This window comes from Sus scrofa, chromosome 1 (assembly GCF_000003025.6).
Source record: "Sus scrofa isolate TJ Tabasco breed Duroc chromosome 1, Sscrofa11.1, whole genome shotgun sequence".
NCBI classification, from domain to species: Eukaryota; Metazoa; Chordata; class Mammalia; order Artiodactyla; family Suidae; genus Sus; species Sus scrofa.
The window spans coordinates 195,998,471-196,019,358 of record NC_010443.5 but is presented as its reverse complement, the minus strand read 5'-3'; the positions used below and the strand labels follow the sequence as shown (position 1 = coordinate 196,019,358).

General features: G+C 38.7%; 1 protein-coding gene across 7 annotated transcripts in view; it reads left to right on the top strand.

Annotated features, from left to right (window-relative positions):
• TEK (TEK receptor tyrosine kinase) overlaps positions 1–20,888 on the top strand; it is a 114,118-nt gene that overhangs the window by 32,936 nt on the left and 60,294 nt on the right. For all 7 annotated transcript variants that reach the window (XM_021062678.1, XM_021062669.1, XM_021062688.1 and 4 more), the window contains exons 2-4: positions 10,419–10,730; positions 17,505–17,615; positions 18,457–18,609. In XM_021062678.1, coding sequence (XP_020918337.1) covers positions 10,419–10,730; positions 17,505–17,615; positions 18,457–18,609 — 576 coding nt within the window. The remainder of the gene's footprint in view (positions 1–10,418; positions 10,731–17,504; positions 17,616–18,456; positions 18,610–20,888) is intronic.

The following is a 20,888-nucleotide window of genomic DNA, read 5'->3' as shown; positions in this document are numbered from 1 at the left end:
CTTCTGATAGTTCTCAGTAGGCCGTCACTTTAAGCTATTTTTTTAATGATTTTTATTTTTTCTGTTATAGTTGGTTTACAGTGTTCTGTCAATTTCTACGTACAGCATAGTGATCCAGTCCTATATGTATATATACGCATTCTTTTTCTCACATTATTCTCCATCATTTTCCATCATAAGTAACTAGATCTAGTTCCCTGTGCTATACAGCAGGATATCAATGCTTATCCATTCCAAATGCAATAGTTTGCATCTGTTAACCCCAGAATCCAGTCCATCCCACTCCCTCCCCCTCCCTCTTGGAAACCAAAAGTCTGTTCTCCAAGTCCATGAGTTTCTTTTCTGTGGAAAGTTCATTTGTGCCATGTATTAGATTCCAGATATAAGTGATATCATATGGCATTTGTCTTTCTCTTTCTTACTTACTTCACTTAGTATGATAGTCTCTAGTTCCATCCATGTTGCTGCAAATGACATTATTTTGTTCCTTTTTATGACTTAGTATTCCCTTGTGTATATATACCACATCTTCTTAATCCATTCATCTGTGATAGACATTTAGGTTGTTTCCATGTCTTGGCTGTTGTGAATAGTGCTGCAATGAACATACGGGTGCATGTATCTTTTTCAAGGAAAGTTTTGTCTGGATATATGCCCAAGAGTGGGATTTCTGGATCATATGGTAGTTCTATGTTTAGTTTTCTGAGGTACCTCCACACTGTTTTCCACAGTGGTTGTACCAATTTACATTCCCACGAATAGTGTAGGAGGGTTTCCTTTTCTTCACACTCTCTCCAGCATTTGTTATTTGTAGACTTACTAATGATGGCCATTCTGACCTTAAGCTATTCTTGATCATTGTCTTTTTTGTGCAAGAAAATCAATCAAATTGCCTTCTTTATTGGGATCTGGAGAACAGGGCACTTAGGAATTAAAGAGTTTGATGAACTATGTCTTGGATGATGGAGATATTTGGTTGTGGGAGTGGATATGCACATCCTTGCACATGTTTTGGCAGCAGAAGGGGAGAAGAGAACTTGGCAGTTGACTAAAGCAGGAGAAGAGCCCAGAAAGAGGAGGCCTGGCCCCAAAGATGGATTCCTCTCATGCCGGATAAATTTCCTGGCAGTGGATAAATATGATTCAATTAGAGAGCATCCCTTTCTTGATAGGAAAGATTATAAGGCAGTGTTGTAAAGTATGGGGAAATTCATGAGGAGGACAATCTCATTTCTAGGAATACCCACTCTCTGTCCTGTACCCATCCCAGCTTTTTGGCTGTCTGCCCTCAGTGTCTTTCTTCCCTTGGCCCACTTTCTACCAAGCTCCAGGATTCTTTAGGTACTATCCCGCCAAATTTGTAAACATTCCAAATTCCCTCACCTTAGAGGTTTGTCCATTTGTCCTGCTATTCTGGGATGACAGAAAGGGTCTCAGAGAGAAATTCACACTTTGAGGGGGTAGCTCTGCCATTAGCCTTTGTGTGACCACTGAGCAGTTTCTTTTCCATGTGTCTAATTTTGCCTTTTATAAAGTGTGAGTCTTTGGACAAGGTAATCTTTGAAGTCTTTTCCAGTTTAAATAATACTTGATTTGATGGTTCCATGACTTCTCCAGCTCCACCTTACAGAATGGAGTTACATATAGTTGCATGTATGCATGTAGTTGCATGTATGCAAGACATTTAGTGAGGTCTCATAGTGTGGTTGCTCTGTCTGTTCCTCATATAAAATAAAATGTTGCTGGATGGCTGGCTAAGCTAATTCTACTGTTCTAACTAGAGCATACAGTGTTTGTTCAGGATGGAAAATTTCTGGTGTTCATAGGTGGGGAGAGATGCTATTTCCTCCAGCAGGCAGACAAGGGTCCTATTTGTCTAGGAGGCAGGGATAGGAAATGGGCATGCCCTTTGGGCAAACGGGCTCGGCACAACCCCTGAGTGAGAAGAGTTTGTTGTTAGACACAGTTTAGTCATATCAAGGATGTCCTTGTCTAACTTCCAACTCCCAACTATGCAATTAAAGAGTTAGCAACTTCCTTTAGTTTTTTCCATTCTTGCGCATTTTGGTATCTTCTCGTTAATTGCACAATATCTTCTTGGAAGGCACCTTGGAGAGAAGTTACTGCTCACGGACATACTATGTACATAAAAGGATCACAGAGAACAAAAAGATTAAAGTGTTGGAAGCTTGTCTGGGAACTGGATTCCTTCAGGGGACACAAGAAGACAGAGAAAGTGCTAAAAATTCTTTAACATCAAGCAGACACATAAAGATGGCACAAGTAATTCTTAGAATTTGATAAAAAGAAATTAATGTTAACTTTAGGATAGATTTAAGAAAGAACATCCTAGTAGTATGTCCTATTTTTGGGGTGCATATATACTTTAATATTTAGGTTTGGGTAAAGTCATTTTAAATGCCAGACATTAAGATATATTTGGAGAGACAACCCAACAATTGCACAAAATTTGAATAACCAGGCCACATAAATGTGTTTTCAGGTCTGAAAATCTCTTTAAGCTGTTCCATAGCTCCTTGATCAACTAGGCAGATATATTTAAGCTTCAACATTTTAAAATGTTGATCTTTGTTTCAAGTATGTCTTATTAAACACTTATTCATCCTTCAAAATCCTGCTCAGTAGCCTTTGGGGGGAGATTTTTCTGACTCTCTTCTTATATCTCTCTTTGTGGGGTTATTTAATTAAAAAAATAATATTGAAATTTTTTATTATAGTTGATTTATAATGTTCTGTCAATTTCTGCAATACAGCAAAGTGATCCATTCATACATACATATACATTCTTTTTCTCATATTATCTTCCATCATGTTCCATTACGAGTGATTGGATATAGTGATTGAGGTCCTCCTACATTGCAGGACCTCATTGCTTATCCATTCTAAATGTAATAGTTTGCATCTACTAACCCCAAACTTCAATCCATCCCACTCCCCGAACTCCCGGCCTTGGCAACCACAAGTCACTGACATGGAGAACAGACTCTTTTGCTTTGTCCTGCTTTCTTTCAGGCCAAATGGTACTTCCTCAAGGAGCCTTACTTGATTCACAAACCCTTCCTCCACACCAGTTAAGTTGATTAAATTTACAATGTTATGCACCTTGAATTCTCTCACATGGTACCTATCATGGTTCCCGTGTTTATTTATGTGAATGTTTTGTCATGTCTGTCCTCCACATTTTCCTGTAAATTATATACAAGTTGAGAACAGATCTGTTTTATTCATTGCTGTGTCTTTTACACAAGTGCATAACCTTAGCAGGTGAGAGGTACCAAATAAATTTGTTCAGTAAATAGATGAATAGACACAAAAATAACTTAATGTTTTTTAAAACTGAAGACAATTTTCCTTTTCTGGATGCCATAAAGAAAAAAAATCCAAACAATTCCACCAACTAATCCTGAATAGCTTTTGGGTTGGCTTTGCTTCTTTGGCTCATTGCCAGGGCCTTGATTTCAGACATGGTTTGGCCATGACCTTGTCAGTTCATTGCTAATCCCCTGATTTCAAAAATGCTTTTGGCCAAGGTAGTGCTCACTGACTTTTTAAATATTTAGAACTTTAAGATATCTGCTGCTGTTTTGAAAATGAGATAGCCAAAGACACGGAAATATTTTAAACATAGTCAGTACCAAACTTCCAAGAAATCATATAGGCAGTTGTTCTGAAGATATGATATCTCATTCCGAACACATATTAATGAAACTCCACCCAACACCACAATTCTGAGGTAGTAAGAAGCACAAAGCCTCACTATGTAATAATCTAACCTGTTGTTTTTCCTCTTAGCTGGCAAGTGTGTCAAAACTCAGGGAACTGGTTTAATCAGAACTCACTCTGTACAGCTGTGCCGAACTTGAACGTGGGTGGAGGGTGAGAGCAGGCTAGTTGGAGCAATCACATTGTGATGTAGGGGAATGTATTTTCATTGATATGCACATTTCATATTTCATTTTCTTCATCTGTAAAAATCAAGTTGTTAAAAGTTATGACCTTTGGGGTGTTTTATGTTTTATTTAAGCAAATTCTTTTTTTCCCAAATGTAAGACAATGGATGAAAGCTGAGCTGCTCAGTGAGAATGTATGTCTGTGGGGATATCTGGAATGCACTCTGTTGATTTCACCTCTATCGCTCTTAAATTCTGGAATACCCTTTTTTAGATACTCCTTGAAACATGGTTTGAAAAGCATGATTTTGTCATTTCTAATTCAGTTTAGTTCTATCATATGGGTGTAGATTTAGGTCCACAATTCTTTCTATGATTGTTTTTAAAGAAAAATATTTCCATGTCTTAGATAATAGGTCATTATTCAAAGTGTCTTCCTAAATTAGAAATAAATCTTAGAAAAGAATCAGGGTTCTCTTGAAGCAAAAGCACAGCTCTGTTGTTTGCAAGGTTTGAAAACCAGGGATACCACAGAAGATTTTGGGAGACTCGTGAGGGAACTGGATGGCACTTGTAGCTTGACCACAAGTTTTAGATGATTGGCTGTTATTGAAGCTTGTCATTAGAGGCTTTTTCAGGTAGAACCCTTGGCAGAATCAGAAGTCTTTAAAGTTTTTTTTGGTGCTTTTTCCAAGAAAATGTGTGTGACTGAACCCCAGGTCTGTTGTGACTGCCTGGCTCTGTTTTAGTTTTGGTCCATGTCAGCCACACCTGGTCCATTTCCTATGTTCTTTCTTGGGGGATTTCTCTTAGTTTTCCTTAGGGGATGTTATTTTATTTTTACAAAAGAAATATTGAATACAAGAAAATCTATACACAAAAATAAGATTTCAGCAGCATTTTGAGTTCACCACATTTAATTTCTCATTAACATTTTAATGAAAAAATGTTACTCTGAAAGGTTAGATACTGTTCAGTATAGCACACAGAAAACAGAATGAGCAAAACAGCGTTGTAGAATAATGTTATGCTTCAATTGTGATGAACAATCACATGTTAACTCAGAGGATGCCAGGCTATAATGATGACAAGTACTTCCTTACAAACAAGACACACTTTTGTGCAAATATTGAAATTTGTTTGTGAGATCTTTGCTGGGGAAAAATAACATCAATCTCCAAAACATGCAATTTTTGGATGCATCTTACAAACTCTTATCCTTGATGTTAGAAGTGTAAATTGAAATAATGAATTTGATCAGAGCCCTTCAGGCTATGGATGTGGTGAAACAACTCAAAACTAGTTTCCAACAAGACTCGGAGAGGATTGAATTGTAATGTAAGAAAAGGTGTTGGCATGGGAACTGATATTCCTGTGAGCCCAGTGGTCCTCTGTCTCTTGGCAATTATTCTCGGGAAAACATCGCCAATAGCAGATTCCTGGGTGGCACCAGTCATGCATTGGCATTTATACATTTCATGATGTGGTGTCAGTAGAAGAACCCTTTCACGAAGCCACAGGCTACGACTGTGCCTGTTGTAGTGGGGCCTCTGCTTTCTTCTCTTTTGGCAAAGTTTGGCCACAATCCTCCATTTTCTGAAACTTTATTTTAATAAATTTTCTTTCAGCACTGTGGAATGACATCAGATTTCCTATTACTCGTCCAAATTTGAGAGAAAGAGAAAATGCATTATTTGGATGCAGTCCAAAAGAGATTTTGAGTGAATGTAAGGATAAATTATGAGAGACATACATATCTCTCCGGCTCTTTGTTCCCTTAAAAATATAACATTTTAAGGAAAGAGCAATAACATTTACTTTTTTTACATTTAATTTTTATGTGTAGGTAATATTCAAGTGGCTCAAAAGCCAGTTATACATCAGTATAGAATGAGAAGTCTTCCTTCCTTCATTTTCCCCCAACGACCTTACTCTCCCCTAATGTGTCACTTTTGTTCTTAGTTTCATATATCACTTTCACCTTCTCTAGGAATTCTTCAGGCATACACACACACACACACTACATACTATAAACAAGGACAAAAATGGATTCTTGTTTTAGGAATACTAAGCTAGTGATTTTTAATATCCATCCAGGAAACTGGGAGATATTTCTTTCAATATCCAAAATTCATATACAAAATCCTTCTGATATGTTATTGCAAATAACAGTACAAAGGACAGAGAACTCACAGGTAGAAGAGGACTTCCTGTCACTGACATGCTGAATAAGGGTAGCAAAGTGTAGGCAACTCCAAACTCTCAGAATACACAGTCTCCCTGTCTATTCCTCAAAGCAAAGGGAGAGAGCTGGGAGGAACAAACAGCAAAAGAAACTAGATCCATATCTAGAAACAATTTACAGATGCGGTGTGGCTTTTTTTTTTTTTTTCAAATCAACTGCTTTTTCTATTATTTCCTAAAGTCATTGAATAAACCATGACCAGTGCCAGTGCAGTTCTGTAGTTCAGAGCAGAAGCCTTGGTTTTGGCAAATCATTCAACTGACCCTAGAAATGGGGCTGGACTGCACTAGAGCTGAAAGAATTACTGTGTTTCCTTCCTCATGGTGACTCTCTCTGGGAACATGCCTGGAATGAGTGAGTGTGGGAGATGAGGTGGTCTTTACTCGGAGGCAGAACTGGAGGTGTATGTGGAAGGGGAGTTGTGCCCTGGTATTATTTTTGGAGGCTGTAATTCCATTACTAGCTTTCCCAGCTCATCATCTCTTGTGACACTTTTCTTATCCTAACCTCTGTTCCCTCCCTTGAAATCTTAAATTTAAACCTATGAGGCTTAGAACTTAGATGCTTGTGGGTCAGACTTGGAACCCATTCTGGAATGGGTTGGAACCCAAGATTTCTTCCCTCAGTGTACTGAGTTAACCTTACAAGAAAAAAAAAAGCAACACCAATTCCTACTTATATTAAGACTTGACTTTGAAATTCTTCCTAGTTAATCAGGTGAAAATGTAGCTCCTAGTCAATCATCCTCAAAACATTACTGCATACTTCAGACATTGGTAAATGCCTTTGAAAACAAATTGTATGAGAGCTTCATGGCAGGCACAGTGCTTGGCATAAATAGGTCCAGTAAATTAATACCCCTCAGCTCCAAATGCTCGGCAACCATTTTTCACCTTTCTGTGGCATTTTGTAAAAACAATAACAGTTACTTTCACCCCGTAAACTCAGTAACTATCAAAACAGTCTTTTTTTTTCATTTTTAAAAGTTTTATTGAAGTGTAGTTGATTTATAGTATTGTGTCATTTTCTGCTGTACAGCAAAGTGTCCCAGTCATACATACGTACATTCCCTTTCTTATCTTCTATCATGGTCTATCCCAAGAGACTGAATATAGTTCCCTGTGCTATACAGTATGACTTCATTTCTTACGCATTCTAAATGTAATAGTTTGCATCTACTAACCCCAAACTCCCAGTCCATTCCACTCCTTCCCCACTCCCTCTTGGCAACCACAAGTCTCTTCTCTATGTCTGAGTATGTTTCTGTTTTGTAGATAGGTTGATTTGTGCTGTATTTTAGATTCCACTTATAAGTGATATCATATGGTATTTGTCTTTCGCTGACTTACTTCACTTAGTATGAGTATCTCTAGTTGCATCCATGTTGCTGCAAATGTGACTATTTCATTCTTTTTTATGGCAGAATAGTATTCCACTGTATATATGTACCACATCTTCTTAATCCTCTCATCTGTTAATGGACATTTATGTTGTTTCTATGTCTTAGCTATTGTGAATAATACTGCTATGAACATATGGGTGCATGTATTTTCTTGAATTGTAGTTTTGTCCAGATATATGCCCAGGAGTGGCATTGCTGGAACATATGATAGTTCTATATTTAGTTTTTTGAGGAACCTCCACACTGTTCTCCACAGTGTTTTTACCAATTTACATTCCCACCAACAGTGTAGGAAGGTTCCCTTTTCTCCACACCCTATTCATCATTTGTTATTTGTAGACTTAGTAATGATGGCCATTCTGACTGAGGTAAGCTGGTACCTTATTGTAGTAGTTTTGTGTAGTTTTGATTTGCATTTCTCTAACAGTTGGTGATGTTGAACTTTTTGCCATGTGCTTACTGGTCATCTGTATGTCTTCTTTGGATAAATATCTGTTTAGGTCTTCTGCCCATTTTTCATCGGGGTTATTTGTTTTTTTGTTGTTGAGCTGTTTGTATATTTTGGAGATTAAGCCCTCAAAACAATATTTTAAATATGGGCAAGGAGGTCAGTTTAGACTCAGAAGGGCACTTTTATTTTTAATCTCATTGTTCTGGAAGTGGGAGCCAAATGACTTGGTGAAACTGAATCAGGCAGATCTGTGATAAAATTTGTTTATCTATCCACCATCTATCCAACAGATACTTATTAAGTCCTCTATATGCTGAAACTAGGTAGGATACTCCTATATAAATCAATGTGAATAAAACAGCTTCAGTTCTCATTCTAATGGTATTTATTATCTAGGAGAAGAGAGATAAAAAAATAATCACAGATTGTGGTAATCTTTATGAAGGAAACAAATAGAAGACTGAATCAGAGGATAATGGGATGAAGCTATGTGGATATTGCAGATAAGGTAGCTAGAGAGGCCATCCATGAGAAAGGCATTTAAGCTGAGACCCAAAGGATGAGAGAAGTTAGCTATGTGAAGAGTGAAAAAGAGAACTCCAGGCACAGGGATCAGTATGTACAAAGGCTTTGAGGTGGGAAAGGGCATGGTATATCTAAGGAACTGAAAGACCAGTGAGAATTTGAATTCAACTCTGACCACAATAGCTGTGGAAGATAGAATAAGCTACTCAAATTTTTGAGCCCTCATTCTCTTATACATAAAAGTGAGATAATGGCATATACTTCAGAGGGTTGTTGGGTAATTTGATGAATATTAAATGAGATAATATGCAGTCTACTTGAACTACTTTTTATCTACAGAAAGGTCTCTGAGACTCATTACCCAATGTGCTTGACCTGTCTAGCCTCCTGATAATTTTATGTGGACTTGAGAGTCAACCTTCACTGGAGCCAGAAAATATCCTTCATTCCTGGTATTTCCACATTCAACAAGAAGAGAGAATTAGACACAGATTCCATTTGCTCACCTCAGAAATTCTAGAAATATAGAAAGGGAAATAGAAAAAGTGAAATGAGTGGGTTCTGTTTTTGTAAATGTGCTTTTGTCTCTATTGAATAAATGTCTCTCCTCTTTTTTTTTTTTTTTTTTTTTTTTTTTTGCTTCCCTGCAGCATTTGGAAGTTCCCAGGCTAGAGGTCAAATCAGAGCTACAGCTGCTGGCCTCTACCACAGCCGTAGCAACTCAGGATCTGAGCTGTGACTGCGACCTACACCACAGCTCATGGCAATGCTGGATTCTTTTTTTTTTTTTTTTTCTCTTTTAGGGCTCGGGGTCGAATCGGAGCTGCAGCAGCTGGGCTACACCACAGCCACTGCAACTCAGGATCTGAGCCGAGTTTTTGACCTACACCAGAGCTTATGGCAACGCCAGATCCTTAAGTCACTGAGAGAGGCCAGGGATCAAACCCGCAACCTCAGGGTTATTAGTTGGGTTCATTAACCACTGAGCCACGATGGGAAGTCCCAATGCCGGATTCTTGACTCACTGAGCGAGGCTAGGGATCGAACCCTCATCTTCATGGATACTAGTTGGGCTTGTTACTGCTGAGCCACAATGGGAATTCCCTTATTGAATGAATCTTAAAAATTAGCTTGGATTTTGTTTTTACATTTGCAAAGATTTGAGATTTGGGGATAAGTGTTCAGAAAACAAAAAAAGAGAGAAGCACCATAATGGTCATTGAGTACCCCATATGTTGTAGACATGGCACTTGCCAGTTTATGTACTTTATCTCATTTAATTTTTGCAAGAATCCTATAAGACAGGTCTTAATTTTAAAGATGAAGCTCAGAGGGAAATGCAAACTTCATTCAGTCCCTGTATTATCTTGTGGAATTTAATATGGAATCATGAAATTATCTGATAATTATGAGAGTCTGTAAAGTTAGCATACAGTGTAAGTAATTGATGTATTTCTTTAGAATACTTTATTATTGGGATAGAACACATTGTCTTTAATTGATAATTAATGATGATAAATAATGAATTTCAGTTAACAGTAATAATAATATTATTACCATGAATTTGTCTCAACTCAAGAAACATTTACTGAATGCCTGTCTCAGGCGCTATAGTGGGTTAAGATACCTAGTGTACTTCTTGCCTTGGGAGTGGAGAATAATAGTCCTTTACAGCTAGGGTATACAGTAGTGCAGGAGTGGTTAGTAGGGTCTAGGTGATAAAGAATCTCGATGCCATGGTAAAGAGTTTTGAATCTTATTATATGGAAGATAGGCACATGATCAGAATGGCATTTTAGAAAGACTGCTCATACAGTTATTTTTAGACAAGTCTTTGTAAATACTAACTTATCCTCATACATTATGTTCCCTCTTTCTTTTTAGGAACAGTGGACTGTGCCATGGACCTGATCTTGATCAATTCCCTACCTCTTGTGTCTGATGCTGAAACATCTCTCACCTGCATTGCTTCTGGATGGCACCCCCATGAGCCCATAATCATAGGAAGGGACTTTGAAGCCTTAATGAACCAGCACCAAGATCCACTAGAAGTTACTCAAGATATGACCAGAGAATGGGCTAAAAAAGTTGTCTGGAAGAGAGAAAAGGCTAGTAAAATCAATGGTGCTTATTTCTGTGAAGGGCGAGTTCGAGGAGAAGCAATAAGGATTCGGACCATGAAGATGCGCCAACAAGGTAACATGCCCTTTAGATTTGGGGTGGTGAGGTCCACTGAGTCCTCTTGTCTTGGCAGCTGCTCCCTGAGACTTGGTAGAGCTGCCAGACTGTTGAACTTGATAACATTTCTGCCTTTTTCCAAATATCACTGTCTCTTTTACACAAAGCATCAGAGATAAGAGGCATCCAGTCCAACTCATTCACATACAACCCTTTCACTAGAACTTGAGTTCGTGAGATGAAATGAAATATATAACATGTTCTACTAAGGGCTTCATGGTCCTGATGGAGAGAAGGACATGTTACCTGTATGTAACATGATTCAATGAAGACAACTGTCCATTGACAATCTATGCTATTTTGAGATTTCTCATTGATTTTTCACTTTTTTGTGTTTATTTTAAAAAATTATTGTTATTGTTATGATTATTATCATTTTGGCTATGCCTGCATCATGTAGAATTTCCTGGGCCAGGGATTGCAACCACAACCACGGCAGATCCTTTACGTACTGAGCCACATCAGTAAGAGAACTCCTTACTGATTTTTCATTTGATAATTTATTTATTTTTTTTGCCCCTGAGTATTCTTAATAGGAGTTAATGTTTTCAGAGGAAAAATATGATAGGAATAAAAAATTAAAAAGAGAAATAGATATCTATCAATAACTCAATTTAATTAGTTACCTTCTATTTTGGTTACAATAATGCTGTGTAACACACAACCAAAACTACAGAGGCATTCAATGATAAGCATAGCTTGTGAGTCTGCTATAAATGAGATTGATGAGGCGGCTTTGCTGATCTTGCCTGGGCTTTCTCACATGTACGGATATTGTCTGGCTGTAGGCTTATTAGGCTGGCCTTTGTTGGGCCACCTTGGCTGTTTCATGTGACTATAACCATTAGCAGGCTAACCTAGGTATGTTCTCATGGAGATGGCAGAGGTGTAAGAGAATAAGTGGAGGCTTCTTGAAACCTAGCCCCAGTACTGTATTTTATCACTTCTGCCTCATTTTTATTGCCGAGAGCAAGTCAAACAGCTGAGCCTAGAGTCAGAATGTGAGGGTATCACATGATTAAATGGCACAGAGTATGGATACAGGAAAGAATGAAGAACTGGGGTCTTTTTTTCAGGCTACCATTCTTGGAAGGAGATCATGATTTAATTTAGCAGCTGAGTACCCAGGCCCAACTCACAGGATCCATGAACTCCAAAGGAGGCTATTGAGAGCTTTCTGCATAAGAGGAGTATTACTCCTTACTACTGCCTCATGAGGCAGTGATGTGATGGAGCTTTTCTCCCAAAATAGAAGGGAGTCCTAAGCTAAATCTTCAGGCCAGTCCACCAACCTTTTGGCAATTGGAGGATCTGTCATTATAAACATTATCTAAAGACTCTGTTCTTCCCTAAGGATCCCAGGTTTGGAGAAGCAGTATACTGTTGGTACCTTGGATATTATCTGCTGAGAGGAGGGTACAGATTCCAACAGAAATGATCTCTCCTTGTTCTGACTGGAATGATCTGGCCCCTCACCCATCAGCCCCTTTCTCTGGGTTGATCATAACCTAAAATTGAGGCATCCTTGCCAAATTGAATAATCATAACCACATGGGGCTGTGAATTGAGAATGTGTTATATCATGAAATAATGACATTGTGAGCTCTTTAGAATTTGATTTTAATTGTAAAACTAATCCAGATAAATAATACACCTTGGCACACTTCTCTGATTGTCAGGAATTTGTAGTTTTTGAAATCAGTGCTTCTCAAAGTTAAAAATGGTTATAAAATCATCTGAGGGTCTTGTTAAAATGCAGACTCTGATTCAATAGGGCCTTGGGGAGAGTCCTGAGATTCTGCATTTCTAGCAAAGTTCCAAGTGATAAAGTGCCATTGGGCTGAGAACCACATGAGTAGCAAGGGTTTTTTTTTTGAGTCAAGCCCTATCTGGGGTCCACCTGGAAATATTTCTTTGAATTTACTAGTGACAGTGATTAAAAGATTTGAAGGTGGCAAGCTCATTTTAAGGTCAAAAGTGCTGAAATCATTATTCATTGCAAATGAAGGAAAAGATTTCCTTAGCAAAACTGTAATGTTCACCTTTAAATGACACCAGACAAGTGGGAAAAGTACACAACAGAAATTCCCAGGAATGTAGCTCTCTGGTGAGAGAAGAGAGGTTGAACAAAGGGATGTGAGGTGTGCCAAAGCTATCGTGGCTGAAAAGTCAGCTCTGCTATTTTTCACATGTGTCACTTGGGATTTGAGTTGAATAAAGAGTTATGTCCTTATGCTGATATGTCCACATTCTGAATGAAAATGATCTGAGATTCGTGCCCCTCACAGCGATGAAATGATAAGTGCCTTTTTAGGACTGGCTTGGGGTTGTCCTTGAAAATATATAAATAAGAATGCATAGAGCATATTAAACCAGAACACTGGGAGTCAAAACCCAACTGTAATGAGTCCTCCAAAGCGAGAGTCCAGGTCAGCCCAGGTAAAAGATGGTTTAGATTCAGTTAGATGAGGCTAAGCCAAGCTTGGATAGTGAGAAACAATGGAGAGAATAAGGCTTTTAGACTCACAGTCACCTGAGTTTTAATTCTTTTTCACCACTTACCTACCAGCTCTGTGGCCATAGGCAGGTATTCAACCTCTATTGGTCTCATTTTTCATCCTCTGTGAAGTGGGTATAATAATACCAGCAGAAGTATCTTAAGTTTTAATAAGGTGGTATATGCAAGAAGCCAGTTCTCATAAATTTATTTAAAGTTAGATTTGATTTATATGGTAGATGTGTTCTTGAAAACTTGTGTGAAGCGAGGCATTGCAGAACAAGTTACAGAATTACAACAATAGCAGTCTGTAAATGATGGGGATGGGATTTGATGCCAAGTGGTTTGGCCTCAGAGCTTGTATTTATTGCACTACACTTCGTATACTATGCTCACTTAACGTTAACCACCCTCCCCAATTCTGAGCAAAATGTTTTATAATTTGTTTTATAACAATGACTTTAATTCAAACCTGAAAAACCTAGGGCACAGTACAGAGATATGGGAATGGAAATCAGGCAGACATGGGTTTGAGAATAGCTCTGCAACTGAATGGTATGACCAAGGCCAGTCACCTAACTGAAATCATTGTTTGCTCATTTGTTTTTTTTATAATTTTTTTTATTTTCCCACTGTACAGCAAGGGGGTCAGGTTATGTTTGCTCATTTGAAACAAATAAATGGGGATAGAGATTTTACCATATACATTTGAGAGTCAAATGAGATCACCAGCATTATCTGGATCATGGTAAATGTTCAATCATTATCATTATTTAGTACCTTGGAATAAGCAGTAATTTAGTGGGACTATTAATTTTCCTACTCAATTGTGGAAAATTTTAATGTAGTCTATTAACATAATTGTGGAGGTCTAGACGACATAAAAAAAATAGGTAGAACTTTCTCCTTTGTGTTTTAATAACAGCAACATCTCAGGCTGTTGAACTGGTTCTTTTTCTTTTGTTGACCATCCACTGGCTGAAATATGGTACAAGGAAAGTGATATCCTTTATGGTGAGTCAAGAAAACCTCCAACGCTATGTCCTCATGACACCATTAATTCCCTAGTAAAACAATGTGGGAACTCAGCACCTAGGGACACACACAGAGGATAGGATAAACATGACTATATTCCTGCTTGCTGCTGACTCGTGCATCAGGGGAGGAAGTGGAAAATCCATTTGAGATGTGCCAAAACATGGCTTAAATTGGCTCACATACTCCAAATGGCCAAAGGGCTTTTTATCAATGGCATCATTCAAAAAAGTCAAAAGCATTTAGTTCAAATCTCACTGCAGATTGCATTTGGAGGTAGGGAAGTATTATACATGAAGTTTGAAATATTTTCATATCCAAAGATCTCTTTCAGAATGTTCCATCAGAGGAAACCTAGGTTATTTTTTTTCCTTTTTTCGTTTGAGAAATAGCTTTAAGAACACCCAATTTCCCAAACATGATTTGTGAAATTGACAGAGAGGAGCCATTTGTACCTAGTTAACTCAAATGAGTATATCAAAATTATAAAGAAAATAGGAAAATTTGAAATCAGATTTATTCATTTATTCTTTCATTCCACAAGTATTCTTAAGCCTCTGTTTGTGCCACACATGGGAGACATAATGATGTTTACATTTTCCGGATACTCATTATGTGCGATATCTCCCTAGCAACTTTATACACATTGTTGCACAATTAAGTCTTTAGCAAATGCATATCTGGTGAGGACTATTATGATCACATATCAATAGATAAGTCTCATACCTACTGTAACTTAGATGCATTTATGTACCTGGTTCCCTGTGGGACAGTGAACTTGGGCCTGATCTCAGAGGCCAGGACCCAACCCCCACCTGTGCTGCCTTTCAAAATCATTGTTCCAAGCCTGCCCTCCTGGAATGTTCAGTCTACTAGGGGAGTTATACTATGAGTGGGACAGTCATGGGGAAGTGCGGGGTATTTGGAGGGCAGCATGAGGGCCCTTAATCTGGTTTCCAGGTTTGTGTAAGGCCCCTAGAGAAATGATGTGTAAATGGGGACTGATGAATATGTAGAACTTGGTGAGACATAGGGGGAAGGAAGGAGCAGAAAAGAAGGGAGAAAGTTCCAGACTTGGATATGAGTGATCATGTGATTTGTTTGAGGCACTGACTACAGTTCAGAATGTCTGGAAGTCAGAGCTAAGGATTTGGAGGTGTCTGGAGGATGGATGTCTGGAATAAGTCTGGAGGTCTGAATTTGAGTTTTAATTCTCACACTTGGTATAAGGTGGCCTTGGGGAAAGCACTTAACCGTAATGCCATCCCCCACATTGATACACTGGATATCTTGTCTTTACAAGACTGTTATGAAATTATACAAAGTAATAATGAAAGTTCCCAGACTAGGGGTTCAATCGGAGTTACGGCTGACGGCCTACACCACAGCCACAGGAACATGGGATCTGAGCTGCATCTGCAACCTACACCATAGCTCACAGCAATGCCAGATCCTTAACCCACTGAGTGAGGCCAGAGATCGAACCTGCATCCTCATGGGTACTAGTCAGGCTCATTACTGCTGAGCCACAATGGGAAATTCCTACTCTTAGTTCTTATTAAATTAAAGGAGACAACTGATATTTAGCTCAATTATTTTTCAACCACGAGAAACACCTTTGTTATAACTTTTACTACCTTCTAGTGTCTTCTCCATCCCTTAAGGAATAAGTGATTTGTGTTCTTAGTTGAGGTCTGTGAATTAATTAACCAATCCAAAATGATGTTGAGCTTGTCATCTTCTAACCTAGGCCTCAGCAAACTTACTTACAAAAAAAGTGTTATATAACCTATGAAAGTCCTCTGGAGCCAAGCTACCTGCTTCAAATCCTTCTCTCCCATGAACTTGCTGTGTAATTTTCAACAGGTTACTTGACCTCTCTGTATCTTGATTCTCACTTGTAAAATTAAGATAATTGTATTACCTACCTCATAGAGATATTATGAACATTAAATATATGTAAAGTACTCAGAACAATGCCTGGTCCATAGGTGCTTATTATTTTCATGAGCCAGTCAAATCATATGACATCAATCTCTGTGTACCAGCCAGACTCTTGTGTCATTGGGAAGTCCAAGTGCAATGCTGGCTTGTGGATGCCCTTCATTAGTCCTCAGCAGAGAACAGTCTATCTAGAACCACGAATGTAGGAGATGGCAGGCTGGGCAGCAGTGGAATGCTAGTATGACTGCGTTCCAACCCCAGAAAATAGGGAGCTTAAAAGTTATGAAGTCTGAAATAATAAAGAACCATAAAAGAGAGAAAAAGAAAAGCCTTGCTGGAGCTGAGCCTAGAGGGGAATCTCGGTTCCTTTTCAGAATACAATGCTGAGTGAGAAGTCCCACGGTCAACTAAACAACCTTAATACAAAGGAGCAGAAAATATAAACAAACCACATAGAAAGGAACCACAGCATAAAATGGTCAGCAAAAGTTCTCACAGGAGCCCAGGAGCATGTCACAGTGAGCAAGAGCTGTAGATTGTTGAGACACATCATATTGCTAAATGAAGCACCCAGTCAAGGTGAGAGGGAGCCTCAGAAAGTGGCCCCTCCAGTCCCCTGCCTGCTTTCCTGCACAGTTGGTCCACTTCAGTACAGTTGAGAAGGCTGCTGTTCCTGGCCATATTGCACTTGTCAGCACAGCAATGTGGCTTTTGTTTACATTGGGGAAGCACACTGACCTCTTTTGAGCATCCAGGGTTTGGCATACATCATGTAATATTTCTAATGACCATTTAAGATAAATACTTTTACTTCCAATTTACAGATGAGGAAGCTGGGATGTCCAGAGGTGACATTAACTCACTCAAAGAGGTTCAGTAAGCGGCAGAGGGTGGCCTGAAGCCAAGGACTGTCTAATTCCAGAACTCACAGTGCTCTTTGACTCACACCATTCTCCCTCTGGGTCTGTCCCCCGACCCCATCGCTATCTGTGCCCTGCATCCATGTGGGACTCTCCCAGGGCATCATGCTTGGGTTAGCAGGTACGGAGGATACAAGCAGATATGACTAAAACCCAAATCCTTCTGAGCATGAGTCAGAGGCGTCTTCTGCCCTCATAGGGTGGCTCTCTAAGCTATCATGAAAACCAGCTGACTCCTGTCAAGTGCCAAGCCTTATCTTCTGATTCAAAGATCAGTTGTTCCTGGAGATTTGTAACCTTATTTTCTCATTTGTTTTTTTCTCTCTCTTTAAAAAGCTTCCTTCCTACCAGCTACTTTAACTATGACTGTGGACAGGGGAGATAATGTGAACATATCCTTCAAAAAGGTCTTGGTTAAAGAAGAAGATGCAGTGATTTACAAAAATGGTGAGTATGTGTTTTATTTGATTCCAGCACTATTGTGGGAGGCATCAGAGAGCACAACACATATTGGGTCATAATCTTATTGTAGTCTTGGGGGCAGGTATTTAAAGTAAAGCTGCTATGATGAAAGCTAATCAAATTCTATGATAGAAGATATCAGGCAACGTGTTTGGTTAGTTAAGCAAATTAAAGCAGAGATTTATATACGTATATGAATGCACCTACATCGTACATTTATGAACATACAATATGAGCTATGAATGTACAATGAAATACACCATGATGCAATATGTGGGGTCCCAAATTCTGCTGTGTAAAATGTAAGGCTGAGTGCAAGGCTAAGGGCATGACCAGAGTGAGCCTGAAAAGCCAAAGGTGCAACCCAAATCCAACTAGGTCCAATTATGGCTTGGCACCACCTGGTGGCCATTGCCAGATCCTGCTGAAATATTGATGGGGACTGTTCTGAGTTCTGTGCATGGATAAATTTGGAGTAGTGAGTCTAAATATCTCCTAATCAATTAGTTGACAAGGTTACTTGACATTTTTTCCAGTTTTATCTGTTTTCCTTCTGTTTGTTTACAGAAGATAAGAATGTTAGGCTACCCTCATCTTCCTGTGTTTGGTGGTAGATCCCATAGACTAGCATATCTGCTCTGACACCATAATTTTCTCACCTTTGGGGAACACATGGAATAGCTCAGCCTTTTCACTCTTCTACATCCAATATGCTAGAGAACATTTTCTATATCAGCTCAGGGCAAGCTGATGAAATGGAGGGGCCAGATAAGGAAACAGGAGTGTTTGAATGTTACCTGTGGTTCTCTGCTCTTCTCCCTTATAGGTTCCTTCATCCATTCGGTGCCCCGGCACGAAGTACCTGATATTTTAGAAGTGCATCTGCCTCATGCTCAGCCCCAGGATGCTGGAGTGTACTCGGCCAGGTACATAGGAGGAAACCTCTTCACCTCGGCCTTCACCAGGCTGATAGTCCGGCGTAAGTGATGGAGAGGCCACCAGCTGGGATGGAGTAGTTACTAGGATTTTTAGTTGCAAGGAACAGAAACTGACTCTGACTCCTTAAGTAAAAACTAGGAATTAGTTGGAAGTATACTAAGGACTGTTAAATAATGATGGCAAACCTGACAAGCAAGTTCCAGAAAAGATCTTCCAGGGAAGATCTAGGGCTCAGCTCTATGAAGGGAGGATGGACTTTCTCTCTAGGATGTTACCATTACACTAACTTAGCTTCTATGATATATTTTTTACTTCTAAATGTTGAACTCTCAGGATCAATAATCAGATTGGCATAACATATGTCAGATGTCTACTTGCCTAGACCAATGAGCTATAGACAAGGCTGGAGCCACATACTGCAACGTGGGCCTAGGACCTCACACTTGCTAAGCAGCAGCATCCCCATACAGAGGGGGAATGACACTGAGCTGGACAGTCTCCCTGGAAGGTATCTGCTATAGGGGGATGAATCGGGCCTTCTGGGTGGAAGTAATATCTAGTTAAACATTAAATATCTTGTGAACCCCACATTTTCTAGATTAAGTCTTAAATGTGATTTCTGTTTTGAGGTTTAAAAAAATGCAAGGGTTAGAACTAGTGAAAACTTTTCCCCTCACTGTAACTATCAAACTGGGGAGTAACCATCGTTAAAACTGATCTATAGAAAGTAAAAAATTTGCCCTGAATTTTCCCTAGTTATGCCAGGTATTCACAAAATTAAATGTTCAGGCTTTCAGGTCTAAGTACTGAGAATGCTCTGTCATTCCTCTGATGATTAGCATCCCTAACTCATGAAGAGAGCTTGTTTTGCTTTGCATTATATTCAGGCATGCATTTATGCATCCATTCATTCAACAAATCTGTGTTGATTATAAGTCTCTGCCAGGCATTGTCTTGGTGTTGAAAATACAAGGATAATAAGATGGATCACTCTCTCTTTGTTAATTCCCAAGCAGAACAGGTACACACATAAATAGATAAATAGATATTTCAGCATGACAATAGATATATGAAAAGTGTTGTTGCTCTACTTTGAACTAGGGCAGGTAAACCCCTTCCATTCTTCTGCACTCACAGAGAGTCTGAATGGCAATTCATTTCATTAAGATGGTCTCTCTGGTGTCACATAGCACCATGTAACAGGAGTCCTCATAGTCTGGGCTAAATTGGCAGAGTTTCTAGAAATAGCAGAAACATCAGATATTTGTTATATGTTATAGGTAAAAAGTTTAAAGCCTTTTATAAATGTTAGAACAAACATGATTTAGCATAGACTAAAATTTAAAATTCCCCTGAACTTTTAAGATAAAGCAGAAGACTTCAAACACATTTTGATCTCTAAGTTGTCCTCTTTTCAGATTGCCAGAAGCACATTTTTTTCTCTTTTGTTCTTATTTCAATAAAACTGTCTGAAGAGCACTGCTAACACCTAAAATCATTCGAAGAAAGTTTGAATGGGGCACAATGATCTCATTTAAAATTATTTTCTCCAGTTGGACCTCTCTGGTGTTTATTAATAAGAAGTGAAGTACAGTTGAAGGAATTTGTCCATTTCTCATAACTGTAGGGTGTCTCTCCAGAAAGAATTGAATCCTAGGAATAGTCAGTGTATTTAAATCAAACTGGTTCTATTTATAGTATTTGTTTTAAGGATAAATTCTCTCCATGACAAAAAATTTCTCAAAAGCATTACGTTTATAAGATTTCTCTCTGAGTGCCATATATGGTTTCCTGAAATACAAAACCACAAGGCTTTTGAAGAAAATAATAGAAGCCTAACTGCAAAGTGTTGCCTATCCATGAATTCTTTTCCTGACCTCTGTATCCCTAAGAGATCACCCCAATTATTTACTTGAACTTAATCTTTTCCGTCTTCCCAGGATTAAGAGTGGAGCTGGGACAGGTATACAGATAGGTACAGGGCTAGAGACATACTTTAATGTAACAGTAAGCTCACTTTTCTCTTCAGTGTCTGCCATCCTTAGTTTTCAACATGTGCAGATAATCCCTGGTCTGGTTCTCAAGAATTTACTAATCGTGCAGAAGTATTTTTTTCCCTTTATGTATTAAGGCATGTAAATATTAGCTTAGACATTTTGTAGCTTTATCTATTAAGTGGTTGCCTGTAAGACCTGGTCTGTGTTGACAGCCTTCCTGATTATTTTAGAGAAAATACTGATAACCAGGAGTTCTTGCCAAAAATATTATAAGCTATAGGCACAGGTCCAAGTTTATGACCGTGAGACCAATATTCAGGGA